General features: G+C 45.9%; 1 protein-coding gene across 1 annotated transcript in view; it reads right to left on the bottom strand.

The window, feature by feature from the left end:
• MAN1C1 (mannosidase alpha class 1C member 1) overlaps window positions 1–16,284 on the bottom strand; it is a 210,370-nt gene that overhangs the window by 132,068 nt on the left and 62,018 nt on the right. Inside the window, exon 2 of the mRNA XM_020983147.2 lies at window positions 1,776–1,872. Coding sequence (XP_020838806.1) covers window positions 1,776–1,872 — 97 coding nt within the window. The remainder of the gene's footprint in view (window positions 1–1,775; window positions 1,873–16,284) is intronic.

A 16,284-nucleotide genomic window follows, 5' to 3' on the forward strand; every position in this document is an offset into this window, starting at 1 on the left:
ATTTTTTTCGTAAACTCCACGTGGACACCAACCATTCCTTATGCAAACTTTCCCCAGTGAATGGCACAATTCTCTGCAGGCATTTGAATCTAGGCTCCCTAAAACACCCATCATAGATGTAGAGCTGGAAGGGACTTAAAGGCCATTGAGTACAAATCCCTCATTTTGCAAATGAGAAAATTCAGGCCCAGAGAGGTTAGGTAAATGGCCCAGGGTCACACAAGTATGCGTCTGAGGGAGGGGGAGACCGTCAGGGTTGTTTCTGGCCAAAAGAGAAACTATTACTCAATGGGCCTTATCTCAGTCAAAGAGAGAACTCAGAAAGACCTTAGCTTAAAAAGGCCAAGGTCTCCCACGCTATCCTAGACCATGTTCAGCTGTCCTGATCTATATCTGGCCACTGGACCCAGATGACTCTGAAAGAGAAAGTGAGGCTGGTGACTTTGCACAGCCCTCCCTCACTGTAATCCAATTCACTTGCAAGTCATGGCATCCTCTTCATGACATCATGGTCCTCTTTGAGAACCAAGACAACCCACACACCACATGCCTGAGGCAGGATTTGGACACTAGTCTTCTTGACTCCAATACCAACACTCTAAGCACTTTGGCAACTGGCAAAGAAACGGTTGTTAATGGAATGCTGAATACCCAGCCCCTGAGAAGTGAGCATAGTTCAATCAAGTGGGAGACAGGAAAAGGGAGAGATGGAGGAGGTAAGGGAAAGGATGAGAGAAGGAAAGAGGGAGAGGGGAGAAGGAGAAGGGGAAGGGGAGAGGGAGAGAGAGAGAGAAGAGAGAGCGAAGAGAAGAGAAGAGAAGAGAAGAGAAGAGAAGAGAAGAGAAGAGAAGAGAAGAGAAGAGAAAGGAAGACAAGACAGGAGAGGAGAGGAGGGGAAGGGAATGGAGAGGAAGGGAGGGGAGGAGGGAGAGAAGGATGACAAAGAGAGAGGAGAGCAGAAGAGAAGTGAAGAGAACAGAAGAAAAGAGAGAAGAGATGAGAAAGCAAGAGAAGAGAGGAGAGGAGAAGAGAAAGGAAGAGAAGAGAGAAGAACAGAGAAAGGAAGAGAAAAGAGGAGAGAAGAGAAAGGAAGAGAAGAGAGAAGAAGAGAGGAAGAGAAGAGAGAACAGAAGAGAAAGGAAGAGAAAAGAGGAGAGAAGAGAAAGGAAGAGAAGAGAGAAGACTAAGGAAGAGAAGAGAAGAGAGAAGAACAGAAAGGAAGAGAGAAGAGAGGAGAAGAGAAGAGAAGAGAAGAGAAGAGAAGAGAAGAGAGAGAGAAGAGAGAGAAGAGAAGAAGAAGAGAAGAGAGAGAGAGAAGGAAGACAAGACAGGAGAGGAGAGGAGGGAAGGGAAGGAGAGAGAGAGGAGGGGGAGGAATGACAAAGAGAGAGGAGAGCAGAAAGAACAGAGAGAAGAAAAGAGAGAAGAGATGAGAAAGCGAGAGAAGAGAGGAGAGGAGAAAGAAAGAGAAGAGAGAACAGAAGAGAAAGGAAAAGAGGAGAGGAGAAGAGAGAACAGAAGAAGAGAGAAGAACAGAAAGGAAGAGAATAGAAGAGAGGAGAGGAGAAGAGAAAGGAAGAGAAGATAACAGAAGAAAGGAGGAAAGAGGAGGGGAGGGAAGGGGGGGGGAAGGGAGAGGTATGACAAAGAGACAGAATGGAGAGCAGGAGGGGGGGAAGTGGAATGAGGGAGGGAAGGGCCAGGGAGGGAAGACTGAGGACCAGACAGTACTGTCTCAGCCACGCGTGTGGCCACCAGAGCCCACGGCTTCTCACCGAACATGCCACCCGTGTAGCCATTCTTCGTCACTGGCCGCAGCTCATTCTTCCCCAGCGCAAACTGCTTGTAATTATCCCAGGCAAACTGCATCATCTGCAAGAAACATCAGGACACAAAACACTGTCGTGAACAGCCTCCACCTCTGGTCCCTCGAAATGCAACATAGAATACAATTTGACAAATATTTGCAGTGGGAATAATTACAAAAATAGAAGGAGGCAGTGGGACAGAGACAACCTGTACACTGATAAATATAGACACAGTAAATACAAAGTGATTTTGAGGGGAAAGACCACTAACAACTGGGGGGTGGGGAAGAGAAAAGGCCTTACGGCGGGGGGTGGGGTGGTACCTGAGTTGAGCCTTGGGGGGATGGGGGCAGAGGAAGCACTGAACCTCAAGTCAGAAAGACATGAGTTCAAACCTGACCTTGGACAATTACCAGCCATGTGACCCTGGGCAAGTCACTTAACCCTATTTGCTAAAGTTGCCTCATCTGTAAAAATGAGCTGGAGAAGAAAATGGCAAACTGTTCTAGTATCTCTGCCAAGAAAACCTCAAATGGGGTCATGAAGAGCCAGATATGACTGAATATACTGTGATATACTGTCACAAATCACCTAGCCTAACCCTCTCATTTTACAGGAGGAGAAAATTTGGCCCCAGAGAGGGGCAATAATTCATCTGCCATCACAGAGTTCAGAACTGGAAGGACCCTTTGAGATGCCTCATTGTATAGAGGAAGAGTGTAGAAGGCTCCCGGGTGGGATAACGTGTTATGGTTACATGGGTAGGCTCAGACAGAGGAAGGTGATGCTTTGCCTGAGCACACAGGTTTGGGGCTAGGGTTCAAATTCGGTCGTCTTTCTCTCCCCCCCCCACCTCTGCATCAGACTTTGATTTTGATTTCCTCCCTAGCTGCCACTCAGATTCTCTGCTCTCTTCATTTGTCAGGCTCCAGGGGAAACTCATTGCTTGACCACGGCTGTTTGAAGGAGATGAGCAGATGAGCACAGCAGTTCCCAAGCACCAGCAGCAGCCCCTACTCCAGGATAGGCAGGCTTCCTGCAGCAAGTCAGACAGACCTGCAGCAGCTCTGAAAGGAGGAAAGGGAGGTGGGCGGCCCTGGGAAGCTGTTACGAGTATAAAAAGGCAGCAGAGAAGGTGGTACAGGGGCGTGCAGGAGGGGGAGGCAATCAGCCATCCTGCTGGAAAATCAAAGACCTGCCAGAGAGGAGGAGGGAGGGAAGGAGGAGGGAAGGGGGGAAGGGAATTAGAAGCAGAAATCTACCTCTGTTTGGTTTTTTAAGGATCTGTCAGTTTAGATATTTAAAAATGGATGGAATATAGTCAGCTCTCAATGATTATCCAGACTGCTGCATTCATATACAGCCGTGATGCATCTTCAGAGCAGGCTAGGTGGGACAGGCTGGGCTCTTTCCTGGGCTCCAGGGTCTGCCCCAATAGCTACCTGCTGGACCTCCCCACCTGGCAGTCCGGTAGGTACCTCACCCTCAGCCTGTCCCAAACTGAACTCGTGACCTAACCTCTAAATGAAGGGTTCTTAACCTGCTGCCTGTGAACTTTCTAATACTTTAAAACTGGTTTTCAGACGTTTTTCAGTCGTGATCCCATTTGGGGTTTTCTTGGCAAAGATAGTGGACTGGTTTGCCATTTCCTTCTCTAGCTCATTTGACAGATGAAGAAACAGAGGCAAACAGTATTAAGTGACTCACCCAGGGTCACACAGCTAGTAAGTGTCTGAGACCAGATTCGAATTCAGGTTTTGCTGACTCCAAGCCCAGCACCCTCTCCACTGTGCTACCTAGCTACCCCTTTAAAATGGCATTTCAATGCAATTGGGTTCCTTTGTATTTTATGCATTTTAAAAGATTCTAACAATGGATCCATGGTCAGTTTCACCTGATGACCAACAGGGTTCTAGATACAAAAAAAGTTAAGACCCCCTACTCTAAACCCATCTCTCCTCCAGAATTTCCCATTTCTGTTCAGGAAACCACCATTTTTCATTACCCAGGTTCACAATTCAGGAGTCATCCTTGGGAGGCAATGTGATGAAGGGAAAAGAGAAATGAATGTGGAACGCTGATCTGGGAGATCTAAGACCTGAGCTTGAATCTTGGCTCTGACACTGGGTACATTCCCACCCCTTTTCTAGGCTTCGGCCTCATGCCTAGATAGCCTCTCACGTCCCTTGAAGCTCTCAGCTTCCGATTCATCCTATGCCACTACATTCTTACTCATCTCTCCCCATATCCAACCAAATGAGAAGTCTTATCGATTCTCCCTCCTCAACATCTCTTGTGTGACTCTTCTTCTCCCTACTCACACCACAAGTGACCTATGTTCATGCGTTTACCACTTCATACCTGGATGATGGTAAGGGCCTCCTATTTGGTCCCTGTGAATTGAGTCTCTCCAAACAATCCCCCCCCCACACCTATCAAATGGGTATTCCTAAAGCACAGGTCTGAGCACAACCCTCCCCTGTTCAAGATTTGTTGACTCCCTCAAGGACAAAACATAATCTTCTTGGTTTTAGCATTTAAAACCCATCACAGTCTGGCTCCATCTGACCTTTTCAGGATGGTTACATATTGGTCCCCCTTACACATACTCTACACTCCCACCAAAATGACCCACTTGCTTCTCATCATTCATGACTTTGTATTTCCAGCTCCTCTGTCTTTATACAGGCTGTTCTCAATACTTGGAATGCTCTTCCTCTTTACTTCTGCCTCTTGAAAGCCCAACCTCCCTTCAAGGCTCAACTCCAAAGGGATTTTCTTCATGCAGCCTTTTAACTTTGTATTTACTATTCTACAACCATGAGTCCCCCTAGCAGAGTGTAAGCTCCCTGATGGCAGGGACTAGCTCACTTTCCTATTTGTAGAACCCCTCCTGATGCTCACAGGTACCAGGGCATCCTCTTCCAAAATTGCCTTGTATTTACTATGTATATATTTTGAATGTACTTATATGTGTACATGTGATTTTCCTTGATAGAATGTAAGCTCCCTGAGGGCAGGAATTATTTTATTTTTGTTTTTATATCCTCAGCTCCCAACACAGCGCCTGGCACGTAATAAGAGCTTAATAAATGCCAAATGGTTAATAAATGCTTGGCCATAGCATCCTTAATTTAGAGCTGGAAGGGACCTTAGAAGGCCATCTGGTCTAACCCCTCATTTTACAGATGAGAAGCTAAGCCACAGAGAGGTTAAGGCCACACAGACAGTAGTCTATGAAGTCCAAGGTCACGAAGACAGTTAATAATAGACCTGGGATTTGAAGCCAGGTCTTCCAAATCTAAATCCTGTACAACTTCCACTTTACTATGGTTTTCTGGGAGGGACAGAGGGCAAAGATATATTGGAAAATGTAGATGATGTAAAAATAAAACATAGCAATACGATATAAATGTCAGTTTTCATTTTCATGATCTCTAATTTACAGATGACAAGGAGATGGGAAATTACTTGCCCATGGTCACATAGCAAGTTTGTGGGAGGCAGCACCCAAAGTAGAACCCAGGTCTCCTTTGCTATCACCTTGGAGTAGGGGGCAACTATGAGGAGGCCAGTCTAGCTGGAGCACAGAGCACATGCAGTGAAACGTTGAGAGGATGAGATTGGAAGGGGCCAGAGAGGTCAGGTTATGAGAGGCCTTGAATGACCAGTGGGAGAGTCTGAATGCAGGTGGACAGCATCAGAGACTCAGAGTTCCAAAGGTCCAGCTAGCCCAATTTCATCATTTTGTATGGGACCCAAAGAGATATAGAGGCAGACAGGGAGTAAATCATAAAATCAGTGCCCACTTCTGGGCATCACATTTTAGGATGTGACAAGCTAAAGAATGTCCAGGGGAAAGTGACTAGGCTGGCAAAGGGCTACAACTGGCTGAAAGGACTAGGATCATTTTAGCCTGGAAAACAGATGACTTGGGAGGCACCGTGACTCCTGAAGAAGGAGGGCACACGTTTGGTACGGTCCCAGAGGACAGAACTGAGAATGATGGGTCGAGATTTCAAAGAGGTAGCCTTGGGCTTGGTGCAGGGGAAAATCTTGCTCACAATTCCAGCTGTCCCAGAGTAGAAGGGACTGCTTCCAGAAGCAATGGAGTCCCCTTTATTGGAGGTATTCAAATAAAAGTTCTTCTCAGGGAGAAGGAACTCTTATTTTTTTCTTTGGGGGATGGTCCAGATGGTTACTAAAGTTCAACTCTGAGAATCTGTGATTCTGTGACTAGATGATATCTGAGGTCACTCTTACCTCTCAGGCTTATAAGGTTGTGACATTTAAGGCCAGAACACGGAGATAAAGTCTATGCTCTCTCTCTCTCTGTCTCTGTGTCTCTGTCTCTGTCTCTGTCTCTCTCTGTCTCTCTCTGTCTCTCCCCTCCCCCTGCCCCATGTAGCTATTTAAATGGCAGGGGCACAAAGCTCCCAGTGGCAGAGACAGACTGTACAATAAGCCAGAGAACCCAGACACACCCTTCAGAAAGAGCTTCATCTTTTTCTCAAACAATGAAGCCTGAGCTTCTCTTTAGAATGACAAGAGATCTTGGAGATGAAAAATATTTACTAGCTAGAGACAGGCTCACTTTTATTTTTAGATCAGCCTGGTACCTGTCTCCATGCTCCGGAATTCTTCTTCAGAAAAGTGACTGCAGATGGGCAGCAGGATGTGCGGGAGAGGGAAGGCATCAAATTTGGAGTCCAAAGACCTGGATTAGAGACCTGGCTTCCCCACCCCCAACTTCTTGGTTACCGTGGACAAGTCACTTTCTTTCTGAGTCTCAGTTTCCTTGTCTGTTAAATAGGGGCAATATTTGGACTGTCTGCTGCATAAGAGTGTTAGGAGATTTAAATAAGATGAAGCCTTTCCATGTGGCCATCTCCACCACCTAGAAAACACTCGGCAAACTATGGATGCTTACATGAACAATTAGCTGAACTCAGTATTTCCAAAGAGCCATGTGGATATTCGAATGATTAATATTCTTTTTTTTGGAGGTGGGGGGGTGAGGCAATTGGGGTTAAGTGACTTGCCCAGGGTCACACGGCTAGTAGTTGTGATGATCCAGTGAAATAACACGTACAGGGCTCTGCAGACCTTAAAGGACTCCATAATGTTAGCTCTAATTGTCATCATGATGGACATCATCCAGGCACGTCTGCTCACTTCAACCAAAGAGTGGTTTTGGAGGAAGAAAACAAAAGAGTAGGGAGACCTATAGCAAGGGTGGTTCGGGGTCTGGCAGAGCTGACACACTGACCTGGGCACAGAAAAGCAGTAATTGTGCTCTAGGGAATCCTGTAGACTGGAGGGGGAAGGGCTGAGTCACAAGATCTGGGCATTGTAAAAGACCTCACAGCACGGAACATTAAAGCTTAGGCTGTCAGAGCTGGAAGGGTCCTTAGAACAGAGAATATCAGAGCTAGGAGGGCTCTTAGAACATGGGATGTCAGAGCTGGGAGGGCCTTAGAGTATCATTGAGAGAGGCTTTAAAACATATCAGAGTTGGAAGGGCATTATAGAACATTACCTCTGGAAGAAGACTTAGAACCTAGAAAGTCAGGGTTGAAAGGGTCCTTAGAGCCCACTTAGGCCTAACTTCCATATCTTACACACGAGAAGACTGAGGGCCATGGAGAGGAACACCTACCCCAAAGGTCACCCATTAAATCAGTGTCAAACCTGGGGCTAGAATCCCTGTGTCCTGATTCCCACCCCCAGGTTCTCTCTACCACTCCATCCCACTCCTGTTAAAAAGAGAATAAAGCTCTTTTTTTCCCCTTTTTATATAAATTCTATAAACAGGCTCAGCTGGTAGGGAGCCACAGAAACAGGACTTACCATTTCGGGGCCAGAAAGCAACCCACTGGTGAAATGGCTTTTTCAGATCATTAAGGACAAATATTCACGCCATGAGGCAACCTCCTTGGTATGTCTCAGTGGGAATACCAAGGACCCAGTGATTTGCAGAGAGGAAATGAAAGAAGAATATAGGTTTTAATGTCCCGTGAATCAAATGACTACATAGGTAGGCTGGCTAGAATGCTTGTTTGCTTTCCCCCCCAGAAACCACGCACCCTCAGTTCGGCTCAGTGCAGCAACTGTCACACAGTGCGAGGCGTAGAAAATGGCCTACGTTACACTTCTCTATTCACAACCATCTATCAGAGAAGCAGCAAAAATAAAGAGAATGCTTGGGCTCTCCAAGAGGGAGAGCTGAGATAGAGGTCCAGGATACAGAGTCACAGAAAGTTAGGACTGAAAGGAATCTGAGCAATTGCCTAATCCACCCTTGCCATTCTGCAGATGTGAAAGGAAGTGACTTGTCCACAGTCATCTGGTCAGGAAGGGGCTGATCCTAGCACATGAACTGCTCAGTTCACCAAAATGGGGCGTGTATGAACCGGTTAAAAGCAGCCACATCTGCCTCAGGAAGGCTCCAGCTTTCTGACAAGACCAAGCCCTTCTGTCTGAAGAAGGAAACACAAGTTTACATGAAAACAACAGATGGAATGGGAGAAGAATCTTAACTAGGGAGCTGAGTTAAGCAATGTCCTTTCTCAGGGCTTCCTGGGGAGGTAATGAAATCACTCTTATTTGAAATCTTAAAGTTCAGACTTGATAAGCACCTTCTGAGGTTTGCTCAGTGGTGGATCAGAAAGCAGCAGAATGGATTGGATGACCTAGTTCAAGGGTCCCTTCTGGTTTACCAGCTCTCCAATCTCAAGGCAAGGGGGAAGAAGGGAGGGGAGTGTTAGCACCTCATATATGGTGATTCATCAAGAACCCCTATCTACCCTCTCTTTGTTGGCAGGAGCTGGGAATTCATGCTCCTCCAGAGGGTGGAGAGTCAACGCAATTCCATCTTGTTGGCTAAGGTAATGGAATTACTAAGGCTCTGGTTACAGAGCCCTGGAGTCTGCCTTTCACCCACCCCTTCCCAGGTCATTCCCCCCCACTGAACCAAGGAAACATCAGTAGGACTCACTGCCAATGTTGAGTTCCAACCTGTCCTGGAAACAAGAAGGTGTGACCTGACACTATTTCTCAAGTCCAGGCTCCTACACGGCCACCAGCATGGAAGAGAGAAGACATGCGCACAGCTGGCATCTTCTACTGAAGCTGTCCAAATGTTCCTTGGTCTACTGTTCTTCCAAGTCTTGGGTTCTAGTCTCAGCTCTACTACTAACAGGTTGTGTACCTTGGACAAGTCCCGTAACATCTCTGAGCCTCAGTGCCCTCATTTGTAAGATGAGTGAATAGGACTTTATGACTTCTAAGTGTCCTTCTTGATCTAACATTCCTCTATGCAGGGAGGGCTGTGTTCTGACATTCCACATTCTAAGACCACCTTCCACCTCTCACATTCTAGGTTCTAAAGCCCCTCCCAGTTTTCATTCAATTAAATATGCATTTATTAAATGCCTACTAGTTACCAAGCACGTGCTAGGACTTGGGATACAAAGACAAAAACAAGGTACTCCCTGTGCTCAGTGGGGCTTTTATTCTGCTTCCAGATGTGACATTCTAGGTTCTAAGGTCCCTTCCAGCCCAAATATTCTGCATCCTAAGGTCCAGGTCTGACATCCTATGTTCTAAGGTCCCCCCTAGCCCTAACATTCTGTGTTCTAAGGGCCTTCCCAGCTCTGACACCCTATGTTCTAAGTGACTTCCCAGTTCTGACGTTCTGTGTTCTAAGGCCCCTCCCAGCCCTGACATTCCATATTCTAGGGGCCCTCCCAACTCCAGCATTGTATGACTAAGCAAATAAGACCACTTGGCCTTCTACATCCAGCATGAAATTACTTGGGCTTTGAAAATACATTCATCCTTGGAGCCTAAGTAACTGCCACTAGAACCACAACCTCCTGTAAGCCGTACTCGGGTTTGCATTAATCAGACAGCTCAGTTCTGGTTTCCTTTTCATTTTTCCAAGTCTGTGATGATGGATGGTATGCCCTGACACTACAGGCTTTTTAATAAGAGGTTTGCAGTGTTCTCCCACTCCTACGAGACTGAATTTTATGGGATGCGGAGGACATTGCCATGACAGCTGCAGAACCTAAGAACTATATTCTTGAAGAGATTTCTGCGCTGCAATATAAAAGATAATCCAGCCATGGGCAAGAATGAAACAGTGAGCAATTGGCTTTGGAGTCCCCGAAACACCAAAGAAGCTTCACAATGGGAACCAGCTCAGGACCAGGCACCTCGGGGGACTGGAAAGGGAACTGGCCTGGGGTTCTAGCCTGAGGTCGACCACTGCCTTGGCTTTGCAGGAAATCACATTTCCCCTCAGCCACAGTTTCCTTAGCTGTAAAATAAGAGGCTTTTTCTGCTCTCCTGGCTTATTAGTGACTCCTCTCCCTCGCACCCCAAAATAACTCCTTCCTTGGGATTTACATACTGGGCTACATGTTTTATATCTCCAGGAGGATGTAAGCTCCTTGAGGGCAAGGCCCATCTTGTTTCCATCTCTGTAGCTCTAGTACCTAGCACAGTGCCTAGCAGATAATAACCATCCAATAATAAGTGCTTTGTGGACCGAACTGAACAAAGTAGATTGAGCTAGAAGGTAATATTCCAAGAGCTCCTCCTTGCTCTGACATTCTGGGTTGTAAGGCCCTCTCCAGGTCTGACATTCTGGGTTCTAAAGGCCCTCCCAGCTCTAACTTCTTGTGTTCTAAGGGTCCTCTTAGCTCTGACATTCTATATTCTAAGATCCCTCCCAGCTCTGATATCTTATGTTCTAAGGGCCCTTCCAATTCTGACATCCTGTGTTCTGAGATCCCTCCCAGCTCTGATATTCTAAGTTCTAAGGACCCTTCCCAGCTCTGACATTCTGGGTTCTAAGGACCCTTCCCAGCTCTGACATCCTGTGTTCTGAGATCCCTCCCAGCTCTGATATTCTAAGTTCTAAGGACCCTTCCCAGCTCTGACATTCTGGGTTCTAAGGACCCTTCCCAGCTCTGACATTTTAGTTTTAAGGATCCTTCCAGCTCTGACATTCTAGGTTCTATGGTCCCTCTCAGCTCTGTTTCAAGGCCCCTCTCAGCTTAGGCAGTCTTTGTTTTAAGACATTTTTCAGTTCTCACATTCTATGGAATTCTAATTAGACAGATGCAGATAAAGAACATTCAGGTCCTGAAATTTTAACTTAACAAAACAAAACAAAATGTTAAATTCTCCAATTAAGACTCACCAATGTTCTTCTGCAGCTTGATTTTTAATTTAGCTTTTTCCTTCCCACCTCCCCTACCCCTGACACACAAATAACCAAATTTCCCCTCTCTAACTCCACAACTCTGATTTCTAACAAGACCTGAATTTTCTCTTTCCTGATTACTCCCTTGGACTGAAGGCCCTCCCTGCTGGGGCATATAATGTCCCGTCATGAAGACGGCAGCTCCCGCAGAGCAAGACAACAGCTCTTTTCAGAGAAGGGGCAAGGACTGAGCTAGCGACAGGTGACTGGGAAAATGCTTCTGCAAATCCCTTGGCTGTGTATTTTTCTCTTTGGCCCCAGCTGCAGTGATGACAGCTAATCACCCTTCAGACAATCTCTAAGATAAGACCCCCAGATATTTCTTATGAAAGGCCCCAGTGAGATCCCCGTCAATGACAGGACCATATAGACTAGAAAAGAGAGAAAGCCACCCCCCCACCCCACCCCCCATCTCTGGGCACAGTTACTGCAATGACTGAGCATAAAATGCTTTCAGTTGGGCTCTTGGGACTGGGAGTTGGAGACTTCTTTGGCTGTTTTGTTAACAAGAAAGCCAAGTCACAATCTTCTCATTCTTAGGATAAACAGGGATAACCAAGATAATAAATAATTATTGCCATTATTAATTACAGCAGCTGTTTGGCTTAATAGATGCTTGGAAATCATCAGAGCATTGGGCTTAGAGTTAAACTGGGTTTAAATTCCCCCACTGAGGCAAGCTGCATGAATTTAGACAAGTCACTTAACCTTCATGTGACCCAGACTCTCCCTGGATTTACCTGAGTCAGAGACAAGTGGTGCCCTGCATTGATAGAGGAAACCCCCCAAGAATCACAGATCCTTCATCAACTCCAGGCGTCTTCAAACTTGCTTTTTTTTTAATGGATAATATTAACTACATTTCAATAAAATTGGTGCCTTTTGTAAATCCTGCACATTTTATTTTATGCATCTGAAAGCATTCTTTGGAGAAGGGTCCATGGGCTTCACCAGACAGCCAGAGGAATCCAAGACACACAAAGAGGGGTTCCACAATAAATAACAATTTACCTGGATCTGTCTACAGAGCTTGGTAGTTATAAAATGTGTTATCTCATTCAATCCTCACTATCTCCCTATGAGGCTGATGGATGGCGAGAGCAGTCAGTCAACGATCAGCCGATAAGCATTTATTAAGAACCTACTACACACGGGCACCAAACTTAAGCCACAGGCATACCAAGTCAGGAAGAGAACTGATACCAGTGCCTGTGGAGCTCACATCCGAATGGAGGAAACAACCTGCAAATAACTAGCACCAGACGAGACATATGCAGAGTAGACGAAGGTCATCTCAGAAGGAAAGGCAGCTGGGAGCACCGGGAAGGTTTGGAGTCAGTGCTCGTGGGTTCGAATCCTGACTCTGCTATTTTCTACCTGGGTGATCTCAGGCAAGCCACAACTTCCCTGTGCCTCAGTTTTCTCACATGCAAAGGCAAGGGGGTGGGGGCTGAATAAGATGCTCTCCGGGGCTTCTTTTCCTAATCTAAACTCTATGATCTGTTTTCCAAACGAAGAAATGGGAGCTCCAAGGGGGGAAGTGATTTACTCAGGATCAAACAGCTGGTTAAGTGGTGGACCCAGGACTCAAATTCAAGCATTTGGAACTCCAAAGTTCAATTCTTTTTTCTATGAGGCCAGGCAGTAACAGATTTCTTTCTTTAAAATGCTGAATTCCAGGAAGATTTCAAAGACACGTAAGATGATTTATGTGAATTCATGCACAGCAGAATCAAAGAAGTAACATACACAATGACTACAATAATATAAATGGAAAGGGAAAAAACCCACCAAAAACCTGAATTTTGTATAATTATAATAACTAAGCTTGGCCCCAGAGGAGATAAGAGAAAATGCATCTCCATCCCTACTTTGCCGAGATAGGGGACCATGGGCGTAGGACAGTGTATATACTGTTCAGATTCAGTTGAGGCATCAGCTAATTTTACTGAACTGGTTTTTTCTCTTTTTCATTCTTTTTCCCTAGTTTTTTTTTATTCCTTGTTACAAGGGATGGCCTGCTAGGTAAGGGAGAGGCATATTCATAAACAAAGGTGATATGAAAATAAAAATATCCATAAACACTTTAAAGGTGAATTCTATTCAACCTCCTAACCAGAGAAACTGTTCTTTCTCTTGCTTTCTTTCTTTGGATAAGGTGAAGATGCTAGGTTTCCATTTATAAACTGGAGGTGTCTACAGTAAAGATCTGAGCAAAGGCTCTCTCTGCGACTTGCCTCCCAGCTCCCCTGCTCCGCTTTAAAATGAGTGGAAAAGATGAGACTGATTAGGCAGAATCTAAACTCTGCCTCCCACCCTCACCCCTGTCTGGATAGGACAGTCGCTAAGGGAGAATGTTCTAGTCAAATGGTGATGAAAGAAAGTTGGAGCTGGAATATTTCCAAAGGACAGCGACTTCGATGCAGAAATGTGCCCATGTGCTGAGGTCAGGCGGCTTAGACCCTTACAAAATTTGAATCCATCTGAGGTCGCAGAGACAGCCAATGGAAAAATCAGAGTCACACGTGTTCCTCTCTTCCTGGGAGCCCAAACAATTTAAAAACGCAGAGCATTTCCAAACAGTTCTCTGATGAGTTCTGCCCATCTCTGCAATGATAATTAACAGATGCCTGGGAGATGGAATTTAAATATGCCAATCAGGCCACCTCAGAAGCTTAACACAAACACTGTACTGAGCAATTATCTTTACAAGAGAACCATTTTCATGGGGTTATAACAAAAACTAACTCTCACATCAACCAATGGACTGTTGCCCTTGAGCTCACTGGCATCCCCCGCCCACCCAGCCCTCCAAAATACCCATGTTGAACTGAACATTCCATTAGCATGACCTGAGCTGTAAGGGAGTTAGAGATCATGGGGCTTGAAATCTGTCATTTTATAAGAAAGGAAACTGAGGCACAGAGAAAGGAAGTGACTTGTTTAGGACCACACAGGCAAAGCTAAAGCTGAACCCAGGTCTTCAGATTGCACATCCTGTGCCTTCTCTTTAAATAAAAAAAAAGGCTACTATTATAACTTTTTACATATACACACCATTTCCTTTAGACAAATAGAAGTGAATGTAAAGTCTTACATTTGGATTCACAAAATTGGTTTCTAAAGCACAAGACCTAGAACCACACACATAATAACTACCATAATGTAAATGAAACCACTAATAGGCAACTGAACATAGATTAAATGCAATGACCAGTCTTGGTCTGGAGAACAGATGAAGAATCAATAGGGAGAGGGAAGGAGGGCTTCTTGGCCAGGTATGACAAATGTGTCATCCCACTCTGATCCAACTTCCACTCGACTGCCAAAGTGATTGTCCTATAAGCTGAGGTTGCTCCCTTGCTCAGCAAACCCCAATGGCTCACTACTGCCTCTAGGGTTAAGCCCTTCTTGGACGTGGCCCCTTCCTACCTTTCCAGTCTTCTTATACCTCTTTATCCTCTCCATACTCTCGACAATCCAGTCACACTGGCCTCCTTTCTCTCCTTCCTCACTTCTGCCTCTGGGCTTCCTCCAGCACAGTCCATAACCCTCTCCTGCAGAAGGCCTTTCCTGGTCCTACCTCCGCCCGCCTCCGGTGCCGGTGACGCGTGTCCTCCGAGATGGCCTGACAAGTGCTCTGCACAGATCTCACCTGTTAAATGAGTTATCCAGAAGCACACAGGGAGGAAACTTAGTGCAGGCCGGCTTTGGCAGGGACCACAGTCTTTGCCTTTCTCTGTCTTCTTAATGCTTGGCACAGCTCTTGGCCCAAGTACTTAGTGAATGCCCGAAGGGCCGACTCCTACCTGGATGACCACTCTCTCATGCCCCCTAACGGTGGGTATTCCTGAAAATTTGGTCTTGGGCCTTCTCTTCACCTCCAACGCCCTCTCTTCGTGTCCCCTGGCTCCTTAACTCTCACCTCCATGCATGTGGCCCTTGGCCCTCTCCCTGGAGCTTCGATCCCATATCACTAATCGCCTATTGGACGTTTCAAATTCATCCTCCCACGGTATTTAATACATCCAAACACAAACCAATCATCTTTCCCCACACTCTCTCTCCCCTCTTCCAAACTTCCTGATTTCCATTCAAAGCCCCACCATCTTCCTGGTTGCCCAGGACCATGGCCTCAACATTTTTCGGGACTCCTCAACCCGACCTTCACCCCATCCATCTAATCAACAGCCATGTCTTGCCGCTTCTCCCTTCCCAACACCTCTCACAGCGGATCCCTTCTCACCACTTGCACAGCCACCCTTTTGGTTCAGCACCCCACCACCTCTCACCTAAATTGTTGCAATGGCCTTCAAATCAGTCTCCCTGCCTCAGTCTCTCCCTGGCTCCAGTCTGTCCTACACACTGCTGCCACACTTAACCAACGACAGCTGCTGCCTTTTGCCTCTGGAATAATACATAAACTCTGCTTGGCTTTCAAAGTCCTGGACAACCTGTCCCCAACCTCGCTTTGCAACCTAACCAGACATTTCTTCTCCCCCTCACACATTGTGATCCAGACAAACTGGCAGTATCTTTCTGCTCCTCACACACACTCCACCTCCCATTTCTATACCTTTCCATTGGCCTATCCCACATGCCTGGGATGTACTCCTTCCTTACCTCTGCTTCCTAGAGTCTCTTCCTAGAGGCAGTGGAGACAGTGCTGGGCCTACAGTCAAGAAGGCATGGGTTCAAATCTGGCCTCAGACACTTACTAGCTGTGTGACCCTAGGCAAATCCCTTCACCTCTGTCTGCCTCAGTTTCCTCATCTGTAAAATGAGAATATGATAGTACTTCTCTCTCAGGGTTCTTGTGAGGATCACATGAGATTTTTCTAAAGCACTGAGCACAGTCCCTGGCATATGTAGATCTTTAATAAATGCTTATTTTCTTCCTTCTTTTTCTTCCTTCTAGATTCAGGCCAAGCATCACCTTCCATATGAAGCCTTTCCTGACTCCCTCATCTACGTGTGCCCTCTCTCCCAAACTACATTGCATTGAACAACTTTGTACATTTTTATTAACTTGACATTTATGCTGTATATAATTTTTATGCACTTATTTTCTCCCCAGTTAGAATGTAGGCTCTCTGTGAGTAGGGATTGTTTTATTCTTTGTACTTAATTGGAGCTTTAATGAACACTTGACACTTACTAGCTGTGTGATCCTGGGCAAGTCATTTAACCCCAATTGCCTAA

Source organism: Phascolarctos cinereus, unplaced genomic scaffold, assembly GCF_003287225.1.
Source record: "Phascolarctos cinereus isolate Bilbo 61053 unplaced genomic scaffold, phaCin_HiC Scaffold_726;HRSCAF=1367, whole genome shotgun sequence".
NCBI lineage: Eukaryota > Metazoa > Chordata > Mammalia > Diprotodontia > Phascolarctidae > Phascolarctos > Phascolarctos cinereus.